We start from the raw sequence: 25,638 nt of genomic DNA, 5'->3' as shown, positions 1-25,638 counted from the left end.
TTAATTTCAGGGGGCTTCTTTATCACGGCTCTCAGGAAGCTCACTGTCTGTTCAGCAATGCATGGTGCATGAGGTTATCCTGTAGAGAAGAAAAGCTGTGTGGTATAGTGGAAGGGCAGCTAGGTGGTGGAGTGGATAAAGTGCCAATCCTGGAGTCAGGAAGACTCACTTCCAGAGTTCAAATCTGGTCTCAGACACTTACTAGCTGTGTAACCCTGGGCAAGGCACTTAACCTTGTTTACCTCAGTTTCCTCATCTGGGAAACGAGCTAGAGAAGGAAATGGTAAACCACTCCAGTATTTTTGCCAAGAAAAACCCCAAATGGAGTCATGAGGAGTCAGACACAACTGAAACAACTGAACAACAACAATAGTAGAAGGAGCCCTGGCCTTGGATTCAGGTGATGCAAATTTGAATCTTGGCTCTGCCACTAATTAACTAGATATTAGAAGTGTCCACAGCAAATGAATTCACTTCTCTCTGTGGCTCAGTTTCCTCATCTGTAAAATGGAGACAATATTGCCTACACTATCTACTTCATAGACATGATGTGAGGAAAATAGTTTGCAAGTCTAAAGATATTTTTTGGTGCAAATCTGTGATTTCATTGATGTTAGAAACCAATGGTAAGAAAACTCTCTGTACTAATAGAGACCGGCAAATGTTCTGCCATTTGTAGTCTTATAGAGTCACCTGAGGCTATGAGAGGTTAAGAGACTTGCCCAATCATGCACGAGCAGAATATGTCAGCGGTGGAGTTTGAACTCCATTCTTCCTAACTCCAAGGCTGAGGGACTGTCTCTCCACTATGCCATACTGCCTCTAAGGAGCCGCCTAAAGGTCTTGCCTTCTCAAGCTGACTGTGCCAGCACATTATTCTGTCTCTATTGCCCTTAACAGCTGGGAAGGAGCTATTTGGTCTGGATACGCTTCAAAAGAGTCTATGGATTAAGCTTCTGGAGGAGATGTTCTTGGGGATGCCCAGTGAATTTCCCTGGGGAGATGAAATCATGCTTTTTCTCAATGTGTTCAATGGAGCCCTGATCTTACATCCAGAAGACAGTGCCTTGCTCCGGCAATATGCGGCCACTGTCATCAACACAGCAGTGCACTTCAACCATCTTTTCTCTCTCAGTGGATACCAATGGATTCTCCCTACTATGCTACAGGTAAGTCTGAATCTTCTCATCTTTCCCTTTTCAGTTTCAGTAGAGGAAAATATCTTTATTTGATGAGGAAGCAAGAACTATGTTCAAGTCTTTCAATTGCTTAACTTTGTTCTCTTGCTGCATCATAAGGTATCTTACAAAGTTCTCCTGATAATGAATCCATCAACCAACAAGCATTTATTACTGTTTACTATATGCCAGGCACCATTTTAGGACCTGGCAAAATACACAGAATGAAATAAACCCTTCTCACAAGATGCTTACATTCTAATAGAGAAGTGGGGGAACATAAGAACCTAGGTAAAGAGAATAAAATAAAAGAGAAAAAATACAAAGAAATACAAAGAAGTTAAATTCATGGTAGTTTGAATAGGAGGGCACTAGTAGCTGTGAGATGAAGAAAGGCTTCGTTGATGTCTCCTTATTGGATTTCCCCCAGCCTTAGCTATGTTTTCCCATTTTCTCTTGATAGAACAAGTTATACTCTATGTTTTTGTTTCCCATCTTTAACAATTAACTGTTATTATGTATGATGGGATAAGAGTGCTAGATTTGAAGTATGTAGATAGTACAAGCATTTATTATTCCCATTTTTGTAAATAAGGGAAAGGGAGGTAATAAGCATTTATCTAGCACCCACGAAGTACCAAGGCAGCTAGGTGGGACAGTGTATAGACTGCCGGATCTGGAGCTGGGAAAACCTAAGCTCAAATCTGGCCTCAGACACTTATTAGCTGTGTGACCCCAGGCAAGTCACTTGATCCTGTTTGCCTCAGTTTTCTCATTTGTAAAATGAGCTCAAGGATAAAATGGCAATCAGTCCAGTATTTTTGCCAAGAAAACCCCAAATGGGGTCACACAGAGGCAGACATGGCTGAACAACATCATGTAGCAGGCACTATGCTAAATGCTTTTTACAAATATTGCATTTGATTCTCACAACAGTCCTGCAAGGGAGATGGTATTATTATCGCCATTTTATAGTTAAGGAAACTAAGGTGAACAGAGGTTAAGTGACTTGCCCAGGGTCACACAGCTAGTAGGTGTCTCAAGCCAGATTTGAACTCAGATCCTTCTGACTCCAGGTCCAGGGATCCATCCACTGGGCTACTAGCTGCCTCATAAGACTCAGAAAGGTTAAGGTACTTACCCAAAATCTCACTACCGGCAATTGGCAGAACAGGGACCTTAACGTTGGTTTTTCTAACATCAAATCCAGTGTTCTTTACATTACAGATTGTAATTTATTACAAGCAATTATTTTTGTCCTTTTACTTTATTCAGGTGTATGCTGATTATGAAAGCAACCCACAGCTGCGTCAAGCCATTGAATTTGCCTGTCATCAATTCTACATTCTTCATCGAAAGCCATTCGTGCTACAATTGTTTGCTAGTGTGGCACCTCTCTTAGAATTTCCTGTGAGTAAAGTCTCTCCCTTTCTTTGATCTCTGGAACAACACTGATGGAGTAATTCCTTTCTGCTTTATTCAGGCAAACATATCCCACATGATCACCCTAGGCTGGCTTCAGTTGTCCCCCATTAGGTTCCAGAAGGGCAGTTTCTCTTTTTTGGTCACCATTTTGTAAATGAAAAAATAACCATAAGAATATGTTTCAAGGGCCAAAGACGCCAACCCAATGTAAACAAACCATCAATTATTATGAAAAGGGAATTGGTCAAAAAGTAAAGATGTTTCTGACTATCCACATTTCTAAAGAAATTTAACTGATGAAATAATCATCACAATGAAGAGGCTGAAAGATTTGAGAAGCTGCTTTTCTCATCAAACACATGAACTCTTTGTCAAGCAGAAAACAGCATTCAAGAGTATCACTGGTTTAGAGTATGTTTATTTGCAAAACACCATATTAGTGACAAAAATCAATATACGGTATCTCATAGAACAACAAAAAAATCATTAAGGAAAAAGATTAGTCTATAGGCAGCTTAGAATGAGACTCAATGACACTAAGTCATCCCAAGAGCATTTTGTAGATGAAATCAGAAGCAGGACAACAAACAGATCAGAAGTAGAACAGATCTGCTAATATTTCTTCACAGTGATCTATCTCCTCAGAAATTATTGTGGAGTCACTGTATTTGATTTGTACAACCTCAGTACTTGATGAACTATGTGAAGCAGTGGCATTTCAGAAAGGCACCTTTAGAAGAGGGAGAAAAGCGGCTGAATGTGATCAAATATATATAGAAGAAATATGTTCTTGAGATATCATAACTCTTGGATCTGTTTTAAAGATATCTCAAAGAGGGGCAGCTAGGTGACACAGTGGATAGAGCACCAGCCCTGGAATCAGGAGGACCTGAGTTCAAATCCGGCCTCAGACACATAACACTTACTAGCTGTGTGACCCTGGGCAAGTCACTTAACCCCATTGCCTAGCAAAAAGCAAAAAAAACAAAACAAAACAAAGATATCTCAAAGAGAAGAAGAGCCTAAAGAATGGAAAAGATGAAAAGCAGTACTTTCTGCCCCTTCCCACCTCAACAAAAAGGAGAAAACTAAGAAAACATCAATAACTACCTACTCATATCCCTATAAAGTCTTATGAGTAAAGTGCACACGTACTTTGAGGAATCTTTGATGAAAGCATGAGATGAGTAATAATAGCTAATGTTGACGTAATTTTAACTATGTACCAAGCACTGTGCTAAGTGCTTTACAGTTGTTATCTCATTTGAGTCTTACAGCAACCCTGCAAGGTAGACGCTATTACTACTCTCATTTACAGACAAGGAAAGTAAGGCAAACAGTGGTTAAATGACTTGCCCAGACTCAAACAGCTAGTAAGTATCTGAGTCCAGATTTGAACGCAGGCCTTCCTGACTTTCAGCCCAGGGCTCTATCCACTCCATCACCTGTCTGTCACATATAGTCAACCTTTGTGAATGAATTTCTGTAGCAGACCACAGCTTTATGGTTGGACAATTGACAAAGGTGTAAAAAATATAAAATCCCTTTGTGTTTATTGTTTATCTTTCTATAAGAATTATAATCAATAGATCAAACTGTATTTTCAAAAGCTCTCCTCAAAACAGAGATCTGCCATGAACATTGTAAAGTTATAAAAGACTCTGCAGTGGACATTTCCAAAGAGTTAACTGAGTTCAAGGGTTCTCTGAGGATTGACACCAAGCGAGCTATAAAACAAGGAGATGTTCACTCACTAAAGGTTGAGATCAAGGAGATTGTCTTACATCAAGTTAAAATAAAAGGATTCTCTTTTAATAGTTACGCTCTCCTAATGATTTTATTCACAGATCACATTGTAGGGGTTTCACTGAATGTCCAAGTACTACAAAACTCCTTAATGTAATCTACTACAGTACAAAAAAGATTGGTCTAACTACCTACAAGTATAAACAAAGTAGACTTAAAAATGTAATTGCTCGGATTTCCCAGATTTAGATAAACAGGTAGACTGGTAAGTTTGTCATTACATACATGCATGCATACATACATACACACATGTACATGCATATGTATGTACATTTACAAGTATGTATAAATATATGTTTATACACACACACACACACACATACACACACATCATATAGATCTTAGGAGCAGCTAGGTGGCACAGTAGATAGAGTGCCTGGGCAAGGAGACCTGAGTTCAAATTTGGCCTTAAACATTTACTAGCCGTGTGGCCCTGGGCAAGTCACTTAACTCTATTTGCCTCAGTTTCGTCATCTCTGAAATGAATTGGAAAAGGAAATGGCAAACTACTCTGGTATCTTTGCCAAGAAAACCCTTTAATTGGGGTCATGAAGAGTCACACACAACTGAAATGACTGAACAACAAGAAAAAATATCTTTGGGACTACAGATGTCCACAAAGTATACCCAGCATTCAGGAGAAAAAATCAAACTAGGTCACATTTGGGAAACGGCATAGTACTTTCAGTGATTGCTATTAATCACTGCTCACTGCCCAAAAAGACCAGTTCAACCCCGACATTTTCTTAATGGTGTTATATGGCCATAGATCATAGAACACCAGAAACTTGAACAAATCAAAATTATATGTGACTCAGAGGATACATTATGAATCTAAGTAAATTGAAGCATTCTTTACCAACATTGGCTTGTACAAAATTGTCAATAAAAGGCATTATCTAGTACATATATGACTGAAAAAAGAAACAAGCCTTTTCAATGCAATGAACATGAAAGAAGACATGTAGGTAGCCTAAGTGCCACACTGGAAACCTCCAAATTTAAAGAACAGAACAAGGCCTCCAAGCATGTTGCATGGATCTTGTGGGAGCAGATTATTGCAAGACATGGCCAAGAACTGCACAGAATAAGAAGGGGTAGGGAGATGACAATCTGCATGAAATTGTAGCGGCATCAAAGTGCCAATGATGGTGAGTAAATCTCTCTCCTCATCCTCTCAGAGATAAGGGGTTATCTCTTATAGGAAAGAAAAAAAAGAAGAGAAAAAAGAAAAAGAAACAGTCTGGCAGAACTAACCAGCACATTAAGCAGATCCAACATTATATGCAGTGTTCCATACCCAGAGCCTCCCACCTCTGCAAAGAAGGGAGGAGGCCCATCCTGATATCTCATCTTTGGGAAACAACTTGGTCATTATAAGTCAAGTTGTGATTATTGTTTTTGTTCTTTCCATTCATGTTATTATCATTGTGCACATTGTCTTCCTGGTTTTGCTCCCTTCTGTTTGCACCAGTTCATGTACATATTTCCATGTTCCTCTGTATTCTTCACATTCATAATTTCTTCAGTGTAGTCATAAGCCATTGCAATCACATGCCACAGTTTCATTAGCTATTTTCCAAATGGTGGAGATCTACTTTGTTCCCAATTCTTTGCTACTACAAAAAAAGTCTCTCCCTTTCTTTTAAAGAAATCAGTTGAACACAAAACTGTACTCAAATAGTTATTATGAAAAAAAAATTATATGCCTTCATAGGGAGACTTCATGGGAAGAGGTCACCTTATCTCTCTGGTTCTAGGGAATGGTGTGAAGAACATAAGAGAGAAAAGAGATTTCTATAACTGTGGAAAACTGAAACTTAATTCAGAGAGAATACATTTATACTAACTACTCTGGAATAATCTGCAAAAATGACTGAATGAAGCTTCTGATTTGCAATTTGAAAGCTGCATAAAAATAAATCTACTCATTGCCCCTTGACACTTTGATGCAGCTGCAGTTTTATGCAGATTGTCATCCTCCAACCCCTTATTCTGTGCAGTTCTTGGCCATGTCTTGCAATAATCTGCTCCTACAAGATCCATGCAACATGCTGGAGGCTTTGTCCTGATTCTTTCAAAGTTCTGAGTTTCTAGTATGGTACTCAGGATACCCACATATCTTCTTTCATGCTCATTGCCTTGAAAAGGCCTGTTTCCTTTTCCAGTCATAGATGTCCTAGTGCCTTTTACTGGTATTTTTTGTGAAAGTCAAAGTTGGTAAAGAATGCTTCAATTTACATAGGCTCATAATGTATCCTCTGAGTCACATACAATTTTGATTTGTTCAAGTTTCTGGCGTTCTATGATCTATAGCCATGTAACACCATCAAGAAAATATTGGTGTTGAAATGGTCTTTTGGGGCAGTGAGCAATGATTAATAGCAATCACTGAAAGTACTGTGCTGTTTCCTAAATGTGACCTAGTTTTGTTTTTTTTTAAAGAGAAGTATGTAAAAGGCTCCCAAGCCATCTTGCTGCTTTATTTTATATAGAAATGGGTAAGCAAACATATATGGTTTGTTTTTTTTTTCATTTGACACTTGAATCTTGATTAAACTGTGCAAACAGAGATTTCGATATGAAGGTGGAAATCCATGGTTTAAAAAAAAAACTTTGTCATTTACACAGGATGCTGCCAATAACGGGCCTAGTAAAGGTGTGTCAGCACAATGCCTGTTTGACTTGCTGCAGTCTCTGGAGGGAGAAACCACTGATATATTGGACATCTTGGAACTGGTAAAAGCAGAAAAGCCTCTGAAATCTTTAGGTAAAAAGCAAATCTCCTTAAAATCCATTTTTCCCATAGCACTGATTTTTTTTAAATTTAGATTTGCGCATCAAGACAGCATGAGACATATAGGCCAATAATGTGAATTAGATGGGGACATTCCACCTCTTCTGTATTCTCTTGAGTGCCATTAAGTACCACCTCTAGAAAGTTAATAAAGCTTGTACCATGAAAAATGCTCTATAACCTGTGCAATATGGATTACTAGGTAATAGTGCAGTCTATAGAAAACAAAGATCATACTGGACAGTCATATTTTGCTTCTTTGTCTTTTGAACCATCTTCAAATGTTTGTTCTGAGGGAATATCCCTATAAAATATGTCTTTGTTATTGTCACAAAGTATAGTACCATCTTGTATACAGGAGGGTTCTTAACTTCAATTTCATGAACTTGTTTTTTAAAATATTTTGATGATCATATTCAACATAATTGGTTTTATGTGTAATCAAATGTATTTTCTGCTTTTCAAAAGTACTAATCTGAGAAGGGATTCATAGGTTTTATCCGACTACCAAAGGGATCCATGACGCAAAAAGGGTTAAGAACTCCTGGTTCAAGACCATCGTAAACAGTAACAGCAACATTATATGATGATCAGCTGTAAATTACTTAGTTATTCTCAGCAATACTATGATCCAAAACAATTCCAAAGGATTCATGATGAAAAATGCTATCCACATCCAGAGAAAAAACTGATGGAGTCTGAATGCAGAATGAAGCATACAATTTTTTCATTTTTTTCAGGTTTTTTCCTCTTGGTCTGTTTCTTCTTTCACAGCATGACTAATGTGAAAATATGTTTTACATGATTGCATATATGTAACCTATATCAAATTGCTTACCATCTTAGGGAGAGGGGAGGTGAGAGAAGGAGGGAGAAAATTTGGAACTCAATTTTTTAAAAATCGAATGTTAAAAATTTTCTTTACATATAATTAGGGGAAAGTAAAATATTATTTTAAAAAGAACTGGTTGAGAGGAAGGAAATTATTTACATGATTAAAAGACAAATTATCTTTTCTTCTTATCCTTAGACTTAGAGAGATAGGTTGGAATAGTAAATAGACTGCTGATCTTGGAATCAGGAAGACCTGGAATCAAGACTTGCCTGAAGCACGTATTTTATGTGACAATAGAAAAATCATTTAATTTCTCAATGTGGTAGGCACCTTTCTAAGACTACAAGTTACAGATGAGTAGTTGCCAATTTGCATTGGTTGAGGGAATTTCTACACCAGGAATTTCCTACACTGATGAAATAATAAGTATAGATTCTGCCAGACCTTAGATTTGCAGAATATGCAAGTGTCATCTTCCATTTCTAATCCATAGAGAAATAATTAAAAATAAAAGAGCATCTAATCTAGAGAACTGTGAGACTGATAGGGCGAAAAAATGAAAGAATGCTTTCTCTTAAGGACTAAGACCTAAAAAACATGTGGCATCCAAACACAACTATTGATATTAATCTTCTGTTAGAAACATAAACTCTTCTTTATCACCAGCAGAATTCACTGAGCTGACTTCCTTCAACTTTTGCCTCTTCAGATTTTTGCTATGGGAATGAGGATCTGACTTTCTCTATTAGTGAAGCCATCAAGCTCTGTGTCACTGTGGTGGCTTATGCTCCAGAATCATTCCGAAGGTAACAACTGTTCATTGTTATTTTATTGTTACTGTTCATTCTGTTTTGTGCCTGGTGCTAAGGTCATCAGAGGAAGTGTGGAAAGGTGGGAGAAATGATGTAGGAGGCATGATGCTTAAAAAATGGACTGGAGAAGTCAAGGTTATATTTGGGAATAACAGAAATTGTCACTCTTTGGTATGACATGGTAGTGGAACCCTTATATTTAGACGCTACTGACTCAAAATCTGGTGTACTATATACTGAAGAAAATTTTTTTTAAAAAACCTAATGTCAGTTAGGTGAATTATCAGAGATTCTAGTAATACCTCATTCATTAGAATGCCCCTAATTTGAAATTTGGAATAATTTAAAGGGACTAAGTGAAGTTCTTTCATTTAGTAAAAATTACCAATATAAATAAGATTACTCTGAGGATAATTTAAACATATACAAGAGAAACAGCTATTTTCAAACACATACAGAGACGGACAGAGAAACATCCATTCACATACAAATAATTGACAGGCTAATAAAAAAACCATACTGGCTATTCATTTTAAAAGATCTCTAAGAACAAAGTAATCATCTGAATGAATGACCTATGCCAACCTACTTTGAGTTACTACACATACTTCAAAGAAATGGAGCAAAGAAATTATACTTTTTATAGATTGTGAAGGAATGCCTCAGTCACAAATTATTTTTGTTCCAAAACCAAAAAGTTGTACACTTGTTTAGAAAATTATTTGCATTTGAATATCATGTTTCTGAGCTTCCTTTTGCACACTTTTCAAGCTCTATGGCCTACTATTCTCCTCACAATTTCACCCCTATTAAACTTGTTCCGTGTCACAAACATACACCTCTTCCTCCCTTTGTTCTCCTCATCAATCCATCAATTCCTTTTTTCATTTCTTTTGCTTCTCTACCCAGCCTTCATATATGCCATGAAGAATCACTCTAATTCTGTACTCATCAAATGAACAGCTTCTTCTCCCCAATACCAAAAACATGATTTAGACCTCATATCTTGGATAATTTTTGTTTTGTTTTTCCTTTGTCTCATGGCATCAAAACTCCATTACAAGTCATAAATTTCTCATGTAAAATCAGAATACGCATGGCCATGCACAGTGTTGATACAGACAAGAGAATGCTGAATTGGTCCTAAGACATTCATTCATGGAAATACATAGGATCATAGGTAAAGAAGGTTGTAGGTACTGTGAGAAGCAGTGGAAAGCGCATTAGTTTAGAGTCAGGAATGTAAGTCCAAATACTCTTTGTGGATGCTTACTAGCTATGTCACCTTGAACAAGCCACAACCTCCCTAGGCCTCAGCTTCCACATCTGTAAAATATGAGTTTGGATTAAATGTCCTTTGAGTTCCCTTCCGACTCTAGTTCTATTATGCTAAGGAAGGATTATTAGGGACCCTTGTACTGCATCATTCTTGTGTATGTTATTTTTCCATGACCTTAACATGGCAGGTGTATAAAAATAGAATGTGAAATGTAATTTCCTTTTCTTTTGATGAAGCCTTCAGATGCTGATGGTCTTAGAAGCCTTAGTACCATGTTATCTACAAAAGTTAAAAAGGCAGACGTCCCAAGTGGAAACAGTGCCTGCTGCCCGAGAGGAGATTGCAGCCACAGCTGCTCTGGCTACATCCCTGCAGGCCCTCTTATACAGTGTGGAAGTTCTCACCAGGTAATCCCATTGACAGAAATATCCCTGCCTAAAATCATGTTAACAGTAGGTAAGAAAATGCCATGAAGCAATAGGGGTGCCATGGACAGACAGCTGGGCCTGGAGTCAGGAAAATCTAAATTCAAATCCAGCCTCAAATACTTCCTACTTAGGTGACCTTGTTTTTCTTAGTTTCCTCTTCTGTAAAATCAGCTGGAGAAGGAAATAGCAAACACTCCAGCATCTCTGCCAAGAAAACTCCACAGACACGTTCACGGGGCCATGAACAGTCTGACATGACTGAAAAACAACAATGTGACATGACTCAAAAACAAAGCATAAACTGTGATTTCATCTCTAGCTCTCCAAGTTAATGGAAACTTGGGTTTTAATGGCTCATGGCTATGATTTTTTTCCTTCAGCTATTTAGATGAACTAAAGTTCTACTCAACATTTTCATGGCTTAGAGATGATCCTGGGTTTTCAGAGGTTATGCCAGTAGAATACAAACTCTGGCAATTTATTGCATGCATAAAAAAGGAAATGAACAAGACAAAAACAGGATTTTTAAAGCTGGGGGCACACGAACACAAAAGATCATTGTCTTTTCCTATTGATGTATCCTTTTTACCTTTGAGGTATCAATTCAGAAGTAAATCTTATTTAGGTTTTTAAGTAAATAGTAAGAATGACATAAGTAATTGGTGCATCATTATAATCCCTAAAAGTGGCTAAATTGTTGATTTGTTATCATTTTAGAAGGTTCACTTGTCCCAGCTGTTTTAGATATGACCTAAAAGAGGAGAAATAATTGACCATATGGTGGTTCTTCACTGACTTATTATTCTTTAGTCATTTGTTAAGGCAAGTGGAAGAGGTGAGTGTAGAATGGGCAGCTGGAATCTCCTACACATATTTTCTATTTCCTGTCTAGAGTCATTGAATTTGGAGTTTCCGTAGATTTCAATTTTTAGCTCTCAAAACATCTGAGATAAACATTTATGTTCATTTATTCAAATTTTACTAATTGTTTTAAAAATTCACTATTGTTTTAATAATCATGGTTTATAGTTGAACCCAAATGACATAGTTGTAAAAATTGCAGAGTTCTTATAAGGTAGAGATTATCATATTGCCAATATGGAAATAAACACTAATAATAACTTACATTTATATAGCGTATTAAGATTTTCAAAGTGTTTTTTCTAGTGAAGTAGGTACAGTAAATATTGTCTCCATTGCACAGATGAGGGAACTGAGTTTCTTAGAGGTTAGATCACATTTATCCTGGGTCACACATTTGGTAAGTGAATGAGCCCCAATTTAGGTCACCTGAGAGTGCTGTAGTTGGAGTCTGTGCAATTGGAGTCAGGGGACCTCGGTTTAAATCCCAACTTGGCTACTTGTCACCCATGGGCCTGTGAATAAGTCACTTAATTTCTCTAAGACTCAGTTTCCTCTGAAACTGGGGGTGGCAGAGGAGACTGGCTTAGATGGCTGCTAAGGTTTCTTCCAGCTCAAGTCCATGATCTTATAAGTTCACCTCAAGTCTAGAATGCTCTCCACCACAGCTGGGCTGCTTCTTGGATGTAGATGCCACTCACAGGTTGTGACTTGATCTTTTCAGGCCTATGACCGCCCCTCAGATGAGCAGGTGTGATCAAGGCCATAAAGGGACCACTACTGCTAACCACACTATGTCATCTGGAGTGAATACAAGGTAATTTCTCACTGATTCATTCTTCTCCTTTGTTTTTACCGACCTCTCTCACCATTACACACTATTTGGTTTGGTGTAAATTATACCCTCCTGCTCATTAAATGGAGTTATGCAAAGTGCTCATGAGGAGGACAGTTCTTGGCACATAGTAGGTTTTTAATTAATATTTATTAAATCCACATGACCTTTATAAATGTGCATATATAGGATGAACTGGATGGTTAGTGTATCTCCTTTCTAGGCACATTTCTTTTGCCTCTCATAGGCAAAGGTTAAGAAATAGAAAGGGGATCCCCAATTCTGATCACTGCTAGTCAATTCCTTAATGTCAGTGGGCAGATTAACAACACTGTACTTTGTCCGAATACTGATTTGGCTTCTTAAGGCTTGCTTTCAAATTTATTGGCAGTTTGCATTTTATTTAAATATTTTGTTGATAACTCAGACACTCATACCACTGTCCCATCTGTTGTTGTTTTGATATGGGTTTTTTTTTCACATTTTTATTGCTCTCTTAAACTCCTTTGAGATTCAGATAACCTGATTAACGTGGGCAGTCCTCTTTTATTGGATCTAATCAAGCTGATGTATTTGAGAGAAGAAGGTAGCCCCCAGGTGAACAAATCGGGGAAAATTAGGTAGAGGCAGTGGACGAGTGTGTCCCTCAGGATGTCAGTACCCTAGAGGGAAGCCCTTACCAATGAAAGCAAGTTGTGGTTTGTCCACTTCCCCTTCTTAAAAAATGACAATTATTTAGAAAGATCTGCTTTTTTCCAGCATGGAGAAGGTGACAAGGGAATGGAAATAGGGGGAAATGGAAATTCTCTAGATCGCTCTCCTAAGTTAAGTTTTCATAAACAAAGGTTTTTAGATGTAGAACTGGAAAGTCCTCATTGGCCATCTACTCCAACCCTCTTAGATATGGTACTGGACTTGAAATCAGGAAAACTTGGGTTCAAGCCCTGGCTCAGACATTACCTGTGTGTCCTGGGGAAGTCATTTAATCTGTCTACCTTACGCTTTTTCATCTGCTCAATGAGGGGATTGGACTTGGTGGCCTTCAAGGTCCCTTCCTGCTTGAAATCTTGGATCCTATGCGCTCTCATTTTGCAAATGAGGAAACTGAAGGCCAAGGAAGCTAAATACCTTTCCCAAGGTCAGAGATGTCAATTGAAGGATTTGTACCCAGGTCCCCTGCCTTCAGAGTCAGTGGTCTCTTCACTGTACCAAGCTGCTTCCATATGTGACAACATTATTTTGTATGACGGAAGTATTGTGCACAGAGTTAATTTTCTTTCTTTTTTTTTTTTTTGCTTTTAGGCAATTGGGGTTAAGTGACTTGCCCAGGGTCACACAGCTAGTAAGTGTCAAGTATTTGGTCTGAGGCCAGAATTGAACTCAGGTCCTCCTGACTTCAGGGCCGGTGCTCTATCCACTGCACCACCACACAGAGTTAATTTTCTAAACATCATATACACCTATATCCAAACATAAATATAAAAACACACTTATAAGCCAAATATAAATGACATTCAAATTATCTGATATTTTAGATAATTCAAAGCTCTGATCTGTTCATCAGTACAACTAATTAAGAGTTTACTATAATTTAAATAATTTCAGGAAATCTTTTGGGAAGCTGTGGCTGAACGCAATTTTGGGGGTTTTATCTGGGGAGAAAGATTTCCTCAGATGTCTCCATTATCATCAGCCAGTGAATAAAATATCTCCAAAGCAGTTTTCTTTCCCTGGTCCACTGCAAACAGAATGCCTTGTAATAAATTATTCTCTTAGATACATTTTATTTGCAAACTGTCATAATTGCCCTTCCCTCTGGCTAAAGTTGCTGTACAATATTTATTTCCAAAATATACAGACCTAGTACAATAGACAGGAATTGTTGTAGTTGCCATCTGCAGTCCCCAAATGAGGCAGTTTTAATCTTTCTTAGGTTTAGTAGATGTGCCATTGTGTGTGCTGATGAAGGTGCGTGCACTGATAAAATTCTAAGTTGCTCCATGGGAAGGGCCCTGTTGTTCCAATAATGATTCAGGCTACATTTCTCACTTCTCAGGTACCAGGAGCAAGGAGCAAAGCTACATTTTATCAGGTACAGTAAGACTTGTATCCTATCTCACCTCACTCTGCCATCACAGGATGAACTCCTCTGAGCTATACTGCAGTACATTGGATTTCAATGATTTGAGGCAAGGTAACACCTTTTCTGGTTAAACCCATGGAAGGTGTCTAAGACAAGGAAAACAGAACTTCTCAGGTTGGAGTGACCCTAATTTCCTAAGCTTTCTCACTTATTTTGCTCTTACAGAAAGGGTATCGCTTTACAATTATTCTCTCAGATGTGGTTCTATCAGTTCGGCAGGAGGGGTTCATCACCATCTATTCTTTTTGGCCACCTGCAGCTGCCTGCTCCACAAAGTTCATTCCACTCTGCCAACTTTTTCATTAATTATTATTATTCCCTAGGGAAAACCTACACTTGTTGGAGGAAGGGCAGGGTCTTCCCCGAGAGGAACTGGACGAACGAATTGCTAGAGAGGAGTTCCGGAGACCCAGAGAATCCCTGCTAAATATTTGCACCGAGTTCTATAAACACTGTGGACCAAGACTAAAGATCTTACAGAACCTGGCAGGAGAACCTCGGGTCACTGCCTTGGAGCTGCTAGATGTTAAATCTCATATGAGGTACTGTCCTTACTGTCCAAGTGAGCTGTATCTCTGGGGTGTGTGAAAGTCCAGTGTCATAGATTGGGGTAAAAAAAACATGATTTATTGTCTTTCGTAAGAAGATTTGGTGGGGAAATCTTATTGTTTGGGACACCGGTTATCTTGCTAGGCTTTTTGTGAAGTTATGCTTTATCCCAGCAAAGTGGGAAGATTCCTGAATTGGGAGAGCAACAGATGTCAGGGAAAACAAGTTCCTGGGGACAGACAATCAGGACTCATATTCTTTATCAATGAATATAGAAAAGTAAGGTACGAAAAACAATGACATTTTTCTAGATTTCACAATCATCACAGTCAGTGCCCTAAAGGATATGAAAGAGAGGTGTTCAGAAATGGATGAAACATTTTTCAGCTATTTTAAGAATTGCAAAGGACTAGCTAGGTGGCACAGTGAATAGAGCTCTGGCCTTGGAGTCAGGAGGACCTGAGTTCAAATCCAGCCTCAGACACTTGACCCTTGCTAGCTGTGTGACCCCGGACAAGTCACTTAACCCTGATTGCCTCACCAAAAAAAAAAATTGCGAAAGTACAATCCTTAGTACCTACTATGAGCTTTTCTTTTTTAAAGTAGATTGGGTAAATAACAAAGCAATGATCATAAAAAAAAACTCCAAATCAAACTTCTGTTGGACTGGTGTCTGTGTTTTATCAGCAATATTCTTAACTATGCACTGTCATTAAGCTATAATGCAGCATAATAGACATAAATCTCACAAAAAAATTGTAAAAATCATCAAAACCATATTAATGACCAAACTTAAATTCTTAATGTCTTCTAAAAACATGGAATATAACAATTACTACATAGGCTTAGGTAGCCCTAGACTAATCCATTGTGGTACGATAAAGAATCAAATGTGAAAATAGTTTGAAAAAAATAAAGTTGTTGATTTCAAGAAAAATTTTACTCATCATTACCATCATCAATGGAATTTATAGTAGTAGACTTTATAGTATTCAACTGTGTTGGATCTCTTTCATTGGTATTCTAGAATTGTGGGTGTCACAAAGACAGAAGTGCAGAATGACTGAAGCAAAAGAAAAAAGATTATGAAGCTTAAAATAAGTTGAGAATTAGATTTCCCATATAAATACATGCTATTGTTTCAGTTCCATCTGTAATATCTGAATGAGTCTTATTTAATATCAAATAGCCAAGCAAGGATTCCTATATTGAGATCCTAAATTATAATTCATTAAGATTCAACTTATCACAATTCAGCTTTGGTAGGCTAGAGAAGGAGACTTTTGTGACATCAACCATTTTGTGGTGAGCTAAAGTAGAAGAGAGTTACAAAGAACTGGGGGAAGGACATAAGAAATCATACAAATGTAACTCTTAGGAATAGTGCAATATGATTTAGCTGAGCAATGATATTATTATATCAAAAGAGAACCTGGGTAATATGGTAGCTCAATTTGAGCTACTTCTTAGGAAAATTGGTCTTTCTACTTTAAAAAAAAAGTTTAGTGGATGGATAGTGGCCCAAATAGAGTGAAAATACATGATGTGAACCTATTGAGGCAATCAGTACTCTCCATTTTCCCACAGTGTTGATCATTGGATTTAGAGCCAAAAGAGATCTTTGAGATTATTTATTCCAGTCCCCTCAAAATTCAGAGGAGAAACCAAATCCCAGTGAAGTGATTTGGCCAAAATCACCTTGGTCATCAATAGCAGAGATGGGATTTGAAGCCAGGTCATATGGACTCTAGATATGATGTTCTTTCCATTAACACCAGCAGCTTGGGCACATTTGCAATTAGACATGATTGCTGTCCTAAAGGAACTTATCATCCAATATACCCAAGGCAGAGCTGCAAAAAGCAATATAATGTGCACTGTTGTTTTCAACCAGAAAGAGAATTCCATGTTCTCTCAATGGGGATAGATCGCATGTCTTCTCATCCATGTCCATACAACAAAGGACTAATACCTTTTACATCATCTAACCTTAAAGACATGCATCATTCTGAATTATTTATTTCATTCTGAAACTCAAAACACATATCTTGAAACATTCCTAAAAGCTGAAAGAAATAAGGCAGTGATCCTAATGAAAAGAAGACCAAATAGGGATTCAGAAAACTTCCCTCCACTGCTCTGTTCTATTTTCTTGTAGGTTTTGTTTTGAATGTTCTAGGCTTTATTCTTTGATAGCAATGAGAATAGATACTTCATTTTTCAATGAATCGTTTTGTTCTGTTTTTCTCTGGAGGAAAATGAAATTGCAAACTTGTCAAAAAGCTTAAATAATTAGAATTTTGTACATATTACTTTTATAAGAAATTAGTATTGAGCAAACAAATTAATATCCAGAAAATATTTATTTTAAAAGTGACTTTCAGGGATTATCATTCATAACCTGGCCTAAGCAAAGTTCCCTCTTGAACCCTTTCCTCTCTTTCAAGCCCAGTCTCACCCTCACTCCTACAACTCCTACCTAGTTATCCAAGTTTTTCCATGATCATATTCCACTTATAAGAGCCCTCCCAGACAGCTTTGGCCCTTTTCTGGTCACCTTCCTACTCAAAATTTGCCTATCCCATGCCCCATTTGCCAAGGGCCCTACTAAGCAACTTCTTAGGTAGTCACACATGCTATTTATATCTAACAAAGACAATGTGCATAATATAGGACTTTATAACTCAAAAGTGCTAGATGTGTAGAAATTTTAGATATTACGCAAGTTCATCCCTCAGTAAAAGTTGTTGAGGAAAGGTTGGATGACCACTTATCAGGTAGGTGCTATTAGAGCCTCAAACCTCTCACCTAGAGACCTAGTGGTCCTAAGACTACTTCCAACTCTGGAATACTATGATTTTATAACTTGTAAGAGAAATATTATGGTGGAGTAATTGAGGTAAAGAACAGGAAGTCATTTTATTGCCCCTCAGATCATATTATATAGGTGACTGCCTACTCTACCTAGGACTAACATCAACCTAGAGTATTCAACAGTCATGTACTGAACCCCAAATATATGCTAAGTGCTGTGAGGGATTCAGAGATGAGTAAAACACAGTTCCTATTTTCAAAAAGCATACATTCTACTAGAAGAGAGATGTGCACCAACTCTATAATAAAAAACAGAATATTATATTAAATGAATATTATAGGTAGCTTCCACCCACTCAGAAAAAAAATGCTTTTAATTGCTACATTGAGGAAAGAGATTTTTCCAGCTGATTGAGATTAGGAAAAGTTTCATGGAAGTGATGGTCCCTCAGCTGGCCTTTGAAAGATGAGTAGGACTTCAACAGACATAGATGAGAGAGTGAGGAAGGTGGAATGCATTCCAGATACAGGGGCCACATAGTTCAAAAAAAGTGGCATGAGTTCAGAGATTGAGGAATAGTTCATGGCAGAATCATTAAGTATATAAACAGGAAAAGTAGGAGATAAGGCTAGAAATGAATGTTAGAAGCCATCCTGTGGAAAGTCTCGAATGCCAAACAAAAGTAACTTAGGCTTGATTTGGCAAGAGAAAGTATTATGAACTAGATCAGTGGCACTGCAGAATCCTACCGTGAACTGTGGGCCAACAACATCAAAAAATTCAGTAACGTTCAGTTATATTTTCATCTCATGTTTTTCATTCAATTCAGGTTATGTTTAATAATTCATCTATGTTTAACTCTCAACTAATCAGAACATTAAATTACCCAGAAAGCATACTGCCAATCATTTTGGAGAATAAGAATTTGCTATATATTAAATTATGTATGCTTATTCTTTGAATAATAAATATGATTTTTCCCTCAATGAAAAGCAATATTACCTGGATACAAGCACATGCATATGGATTTTTGTACATATTTATATGCACATGCTTGTATATTCTTATAGGTATAAATACATGTATGGTATGTATGACCTACTGGAAAACACTAGAAGGATTGGGACTACATAATCATACAGATTGAGAGTGTAAAATGGGGTATTGTTAGTTCACTTAAATCAGCCATGGAAAAAAAAGTGGGTGTTTCTGAAAGATGGGTGGTTATCATGCTGCTGTATGGAGACACTAACATTGTGGAGTCCCGTGCTTCCTCTTAATGGGAAATACTTCTAGGTTGGCGGAAATTGCACATTCCCTTCTGAAGCTGGCACCTTATGACACCCAAACAATGGAAAGCCGTGGGCTCCGACGATATATCATGGAGATGCTACCGATCACTGATTGGACTGCTGAAGCAGTGAGACCTGCTCTTATCCTCATCTTAAAGAGATTGGATCGTATGTTTAATAAAATTCACAAGATGCCTACCCTGAGGTGAGCAGGTATAATGGAAACAAATATTTGGTCTGTCTCTAGTGTTACAAGCTTTGATGTCCAGGCATGTCATTTTATTGATGTTGATGTATTGCACTGAATTGAAACAATGGGTCAAATGTAATATTGCTAGTATCTTATCATATAATGTTATTTTTACAATTGCCTTAGTGACAGGTTCTCAGTTGCAGTGATGGAAGAGAAATTCTTAAGGAAGCAAAAGTGGTAATCTTGAAATCTACTTTCTTTACCTCTTACTCTTATTGATACAAAGAAAACAATGTTTTAAAGAAATGAAGTATACTATATACAAAATTAAACTAGGAGACTGACTGAATCCTACACTAAAATAATTGAACATGTGTACATTTAACCACATCGACAAAACTAATCTGAAATTAGAACCACTTGGGTACCAGTTCAATTTCAATAACAGACACATATTAAACACCTACTCTGTGTAGACCTTTGTTAGGTACTGGGGGAGATATAGAGTGAATGAGAAACAATATCTTCCCTTAAGGAACTTCCAGCCTAGTTGAAATGGTAAGACAATTTGGGGGGAGGGGGGAGCTGATTTGTGATTTCATTGGAACTCCCAGTGTGGAAACTCACTTTTCCAACGCAGATCAGCATCTGCTGAGCAATTTATAGTCTTAAGAGTTACCTGAGGCTTTGAGGATTTAAATGATTTGCCCAGGGTCACATAGACAGTGTAATTCAGAGACAGAGCCTGAACTCAGGTCATACTGACTCCAAGATCATCTCTTTCCCATCTACCATGCTGCCCATAGTATGATATAAATACTAAGCATAATACAAAAATCTATACTCAGTATAAATACAAATTCTAAGTATAAAACAAAAAATAAAATCCAAGAATAATACAAGTGAGAGTATAAGTACATAAGGGAACTATAAAGTTCTAGGCGATCAGATGAGGGAAGGATCACTTCAAGTTGAGGGGATCCCTTCCAGTGGTGAGGAATATTTGACCCTTATAAAAACTCTCCAAGCAAAGTTTAATGAAAGTATTTAACATGTTATACCAAATGATAGTACAGGGTATCCCAAAAGTCTTAGTGCAGTTATAAGCTTACAAATTTGCAAAGTAAATATGTGAAGACAGGTTGACCCTCAGAAATGGTAACAAATACTTTGTCCTTTGAAAAATGAGTTCACTTTGTGGGATTAATATCTCTGGTACCAAACCAACTGGAAACCTAATGCTTCCCCAATAATCCTATGCCCTCACGTGCTGAGAGTTCAGTTAATCAAGCAATACATCAATCAGTCCTGGCAAGCCAGGATCATGGACTACGGAAATCACCCTGCTGATTCGGCAAAACTACATTTAAGTTAATGAGTGCCTTTCTCCTCTTTTCTAACTAACCCAAAGTCTTGCTCAGAATTTAGTGACATTTTTCATGTTCCTCCCATTCTCTGGAATTACTCTAATTCAGGTTCTGCTACCCCTCCACTTAGGTACACCACAGGAGTTCTGCAGTTTCAGAAGGAAATGTCAAAAACCTTTCCTAATCTTTGGAATTTGCCCGTTTCCTTTAACTACCAAACCCCCTCCTATCTCACTTTCTTGATGTTCTCACCTTACTTACTGGAGTGGCTAGACTAGAATTGGTCTATTTCACTAAATCCGTAATGCCAATTTTTAAGCCACTTCCTGGGTTTTTCTCTTCTATGGGTCCTATTAACCCACTGTTGTCCTCGCTTGCCCCTAGATCTTGTCAGGGATGAAACTGACTGTGTTGTTCTTTGTGGGTCGCCGGAATGCTTCAGCTTCCACAGATGTCAGTTTTAGCTCTTTCACAAGGTATACATTTCCATTTCAAGCCAGACAGTCAAAAGACATTCTGATTATTTGAGGAAGAAAAAGATAGGTCATGTAACCCCACTTCATGGAAACCTCTGAAACTGATATTGGCTTTGGCAAGCCCAAATCCATTTATTTTACTGGTGTCAAAGTAAAAGAGTACAAAGAGTAAATTCTCAGTCCTGGAGCACTATGAAAACTAGTCTTATCAAAACAAAACAAAACCAAAAAAACCTGCATGAAGAGGTTAGTTTGTATAACTCCACCCAAAAAATATTTTTGTGAAGACCAAAAAAGAATAGTTCTAAATTTAATTGCCTTTGAATATGATCTTCATGCTAGCTCGAGTTAATATGTGTCCAAATACATAATCCCCTCATGTGTCAGCCAGTAGTATCTGTCCACATGCTGTCTGACAAGGCTGGTTCTATAACATACATGAAGATAGGTTCCCCTACAATGAATAACTCACTCTCTGTGATGGGTTTTTCATGATGACATTCTCAGGACCCTTTTTTGGAACAAAATATTAAGAACTTAAAATGCTACCCATTCATCATCTTTGTTTTTTCTTCAATAGATTTTGTGTTATTAGTCAAGTGAGGCAGGAGTGCTTCTGCTACGTTTCCAATATCTTCTTCCCCTCCCAGTGTGCTCTGTACTTTTGGAACAGCATGGGTAAAATCCATCCCGTCTAATGCACTTTGTTGTCTCAGACACCCATCCTGTCTTAAAACGTCTCCATTCATCTTAGAAGAAGGAACAAGGAGCTAATGGCACCTACTGTTGTATTCCAGGCGACAGGTTGAGTGGGAGCCTGCCAGCAATTTGATTGAAGGGGTTTGTTTGACACTTCAGAGGCAGCCTATCATATCCTTCCTGCCTCACCTTAGGTCACTGATCAATGTCTGTGTCAATCTGGTGAGTAGCCAAGTGGCAATCTTACGAAACTTTACTAAACTTCACTCTGCTATTGACTTCTTTGGACTGCAGATTACAGATCAAGCACTTTGCCCATCTCTGCCCATCCATGAAAGCAAACTGCTCAGGTGACGCTGTAAATGATGAGGTACATTTTCAAAATAGTGCATGGGGAGATGCTAAGACTGATCCCTGTGGTAATGGGTTTCAGGTATGTTGCTTCCCACGCACTACTTTGAAAATCTGCCTTAGTATGTTGAGCTGAGAGTTGAGGGCTGCGAGTTGGAGAGTGGGGTGGTGGGGACTGCACAACTGGCTAATATTAAGATCAGAAAGGATACTTCAAATCTCCAGAGGAATCTCTTTGGGGGTAAAAAGTACAAAATGGCACTATGAGTTGGCCAGGCTAAGGTTGATATGAATGAAACCAATTACTCTACCAGCTAAGTAACATCTAGAGTCTGGTCCTGAGGTTTTGTGCAATGTGTAGATGCCATGTTAGAACATTTCATCAGATAAGAGCACATTAGATTAGCTTGTTGCTTAATTTGTAGAGTAACAAACTCTTCATCGCTGGAATGCTTGATGCAAATAGATCAGTTGACATTATCACCTTCATCAGTACATTCACCACAAAATATATTTTGAATAGCTTTGAATTAAGGAGTAAGTATGACCAGTCTTCTCATTATGAATAATGAGATGGCCTTTCAATTCATATCTCATTGTATATTTAGCTGGATCTAAACATTGTACATTACTTAGGGTGGACTGAATGAAGTAAATGGACCAGACTCTAGACATTACACAGTATAGGAAGAAAGCAGTAGAAAAGATTGAAAGCAAAATGTCCAACCTTGTAATTATATTTTTCCAATGAATTTAACCCTTCCACTGTAGCTGCATGAAAATGCAATTGTCAGGGCTGGTCATGTGCTCTGTTTGTATTTCAGGTGATGGGAGTAGTAGGACCTTCCAGTGTTGCTGATGGATTACCCCTTCTTCATCTCAGCCCTTATCTCTCACCACCTCTGCCCTTCAGCACAGCTGTTGTCCGGCTTGTAGCATTGCAGATACAGGTGTGACTGCCTGGCCTGTTGTCAGGCTCATTAATTTTTTAGTTGAGGCACCAGATCATGAGTGCTCTCTTTTTTGCTGCAAAGGCTGGGCAAAATCTGTGGAAAAAAATACATATTTAAAGACTACCCACCTTATGTAGGCTTAAAGCATCAGCCCTGAGCTTAGCTCTCACTTGTATTTCTTTCATTCTTCTGAAGAAACAAAAAAAAAAGCAGAATGACTTCAGCCTGTAAACACTACAGGAATCCTTTCCAGTATACAAATATCACAGGAAAAGAAAATATCACTCACAGATAATCAGCTCACAATATTTGTTTTTTAAAAAGTCCATTATTTCACTAAATATTGAAAGTCTGGCAAAAAGATTCAAAGATAATTACAAAATAAATCTTCTTTTTGAGATTGTCACCAGACTTTGAATATTTTAATTTTCTTTGATAAAAGTTTTTTGTCAGTTGAGTATCTGTGTGTGGTTGGGATTTTTATCCCTATTTATTTCATCTCTGCCAGAATGGCAAGCTCCTTGCTTGTCTCTGTTTCATTCAATTACAGAGAGGTCAAAATCATTATCAAGGAAGACTGTGTCCCAAAGAAGTGTGCAACCAATAGCTAACAAACCAGTGTGAAGGAGGTGACTGGTCCATCCATCATCCAGCAACCACCAACTTAGAAGTCACCCAGAACATGTATAGATTTTAGAGGAGAGGTTAAGCACAGAGCTATGATTATCACTTAGAACGGGATAGACATCCCCAAAATGATGTGGTTTCAATTACCAGTGTAAAGATATTATCTATTTCTTCCCATGCTGCTTAGCTCTTTCTGACTTGAAGAGTGCCTTGTTCAGGGGTAAGAGGACTTTTTAGTCAGACTTGACCTGAATGACTCTCAAGTGGCAAGTTCTCATTCTTTTCCTCTTCATTCCCCTCTAAAAAAGAGTGCCTGGGTGGGGAGAGAGGGAAAAGTAAGGGGAAAATTAGTTTAATCCACACCATCAATATTGTTTTTCATGCCATTTTCAAAATCGTATTCCTTGCCACTCTCTTTTTAGTCATGTTAACACTTATTAAGGCAAGTACATGGTCAGATTTCAATTCTGAGTGAATCCAGTGTCCTGCATAAACCACAACCATGCTCATAGTTTACAGGAGCAACAGGGAAATCACCACCTGTGTTGTGTTGTGAAAAAAGAGGGGGCAGAGGTCAATTAATATCTCTTTCTCTTATTATTACTGCACAGGCTTTAAAAGAAGATTTCCCCCTAAGCCATGTGATCTCCCCATTCACCAATCAGGAAAGAAGGGAAGGGATGCTTTTAAATCTACTCATCCCATTTGTGCTCACAGTAGGATCTGGAAGCAAAGGTCTGATTAATTTAACGAAAGGAGATACATTGTTGTTGTTGTTTTTATTGTTGTTATTGGTGTTGTCTTCCTAAATGACCAATATGTGAATTTCTTCTAAAGCTTTCACTGGAGGTTGCCTGAGGGATTTAACCAAAGATACCTTAGGAAGCATTTCCTTTCTTTTCAGTAGAGTCAATATGGAACAACAGTTTCTCCACTTTCTGGATGAGATTTTTCCCTTTGGAAATGATTCAATACAGCAAAAAGTTAGGAGGATATGGTTAAACTTAACTAGCATTGACTGAAGATTTGTATCAATATGGGAAAAGCATTTGGAGGGTGGGGTTTTTCTGGGGAAGAGACTGTGAATTGATGTTTTTGCTACCAAAGAGTTGATTTAAAACCTGGCAACTGTCACATAATCATTTTGCATTCTCTCTCTCTCTCTCTCTCTCTCTCTCTCTCTCTCTCTCTCTCTCTCTCTCTCTCTCTCCTCCTTCCACTTCTTATGGGGATTTTCCCCTATTGGGAAAGAGTTTATCTCAAATGTAGGGAAAACAGTCATTGAGTATATGAAAGGAGAAAGCAGGTAATTTGTCTGAGACCATTGAGCCTTTTTCATTCTGCTATGAAAAACCAATAACATTGTCTTTGTCCATAGGAGAAGCTGTGCCTCACAACCTTATGAGATGGAGGATGAGCCCTCAGTTATAGATGTTCTAATTTGAAACTGGAAAACAGAGCTGAATTTTACTATGTGTAATGAAAAAAAAAAGCATGCATTTTGATTAGTTTTCTTTCCACTTTCCCACCCCAAATTCTGCTCCCTTCAGATAGCCCATGGTTGGAGCAGCCTGAGGTCCTTCTGCTGCTCCAGACGGTTATTAATATCCTCCTACCTCCTCGAATTATTAGTACATCTCGCAGCAAGAACTTTATGCTGGAGAGTTCCCCAGCCCACTGCTCCACCCCTGGAGATGCTGGGAAGGATTTGCGCAGGGAAGGTCTGGCTGAGTCCACCAGCCAGGCTGCATATTTAGGTGAGTAAGAAGCTTTACCATGGCAAGAAGAGACTGGGCACATTGGTAAACAACACCTAGAATAAAAATGAAACTAGTCCAAAATGCATGGTCTTTTTATAATAGATTTACTATTAATTACCATCTATGAAATTTACTATTATTATCCAATTACTATCTA

The 25,638-nt window shown here is 37.9% G+C and overlaps 1 protein-coding gene and 1 long non-coding RNA gene across 4 annotated transcripts in view; one reads left to right on the top strand and one right to left on the bottom strand.

Annotated features, from left to right (window-relative positions):
• Positions 1 to 25,638, top strand: part of UNC80 (unc-80 subunit of NALCN channel complex) — a 222,492-nt gene that overhangs the window by 164,326 nt on the left and 32,528 nt on the right. For all 3 annotated transcript variants that reach the window (XM_021008767.2, XM_078147389.1, XM_078147390.1), the window contains 13 exons: positions 901 to 1,169; positions 2,454 to 2,588; positions 7,041 to 7,179; positions 8,751 to 8,847; positions 10,369 to 10,539; positions 12,146 to 12,238; positions 14,313 to 14,348; positions 14,723 to 14,941; positions 19,060 to 19,260; positions 21,889 to 22,012; positions 22,966 to 23,091; positions 24,333 to 24,456; positions 25,272 to 25,478. In XM_021008767.2, the coding sequence (XP_020864426.1) occupies positions 901 to 1,169; positions 2,454 to 2,588; positions 7,041 to 7,179; positions 8,751 to 8,847; positions 10,369 to 10,539; positions 12,146 to 12,238; positions 14,313 to 14,348; positions 14,723 to 14,941; positions 19,060 to 19,260; positions 21,889 to 22,012; positions 22,966 to 23,091; positions 24,333 to 24,456; positions 25,272 to 25,478 (1,941 nt within the window). The remainder of the gene's footprint in view (positions 1 to 900; positions 1,170 to 2,453; positions 2,589 to 7,040; positions 7,180 to 8,750; positions 8,848 to 10,368; positions 10,540 to 12,145; positions 12,239 to 14,312; positions 14,349 to 14,722; positions 14,942 to 19,059; positions 19,261 to 21,888; positions 22,013 to 22,965; positions 23,092 to 24,332; positions 24,457 to 25,271; positions 25,479 to 25,638) is intronic.
• LOC110223333 (uncharacterized) overlaps positions 20,266 to 25,638 on the bottom strand; it is a 42,793-nt gene continuing 37,420 nt past the window's right edge. The window contains exon 3 of the long non-coding RNA XR_013483344.1: positions 20,266 to 23,187. This is a non-coding gene — a long non-coding RNA (uncharacterized LOC110223333). The remainder of the gene's footprint in view (positions 23,188 to 25,638) is intronic.

This window comes from Phascolarctos cinereus, unplaced genomic scaffold (assembly GCF_003287225.1).
Source record: "Phascolarctos cinereus isolate Bilbo 61053 unplaced genomic scaffold, phaCin_HiC Scaffold_7;HRSCAF=346, whole genome shotgun sequence".
NCBI classification, from domain to species: domain Eukaryota; kingdom Metazoa; phylum Chordata; class Mammalia; order Diprotodontia; family Phascolarctidae; genus Phascolarctos; species Phascolarctos cinereus.
This window is presented reverse-complemented; position numbering and strand designations above follow the sequence as displayed.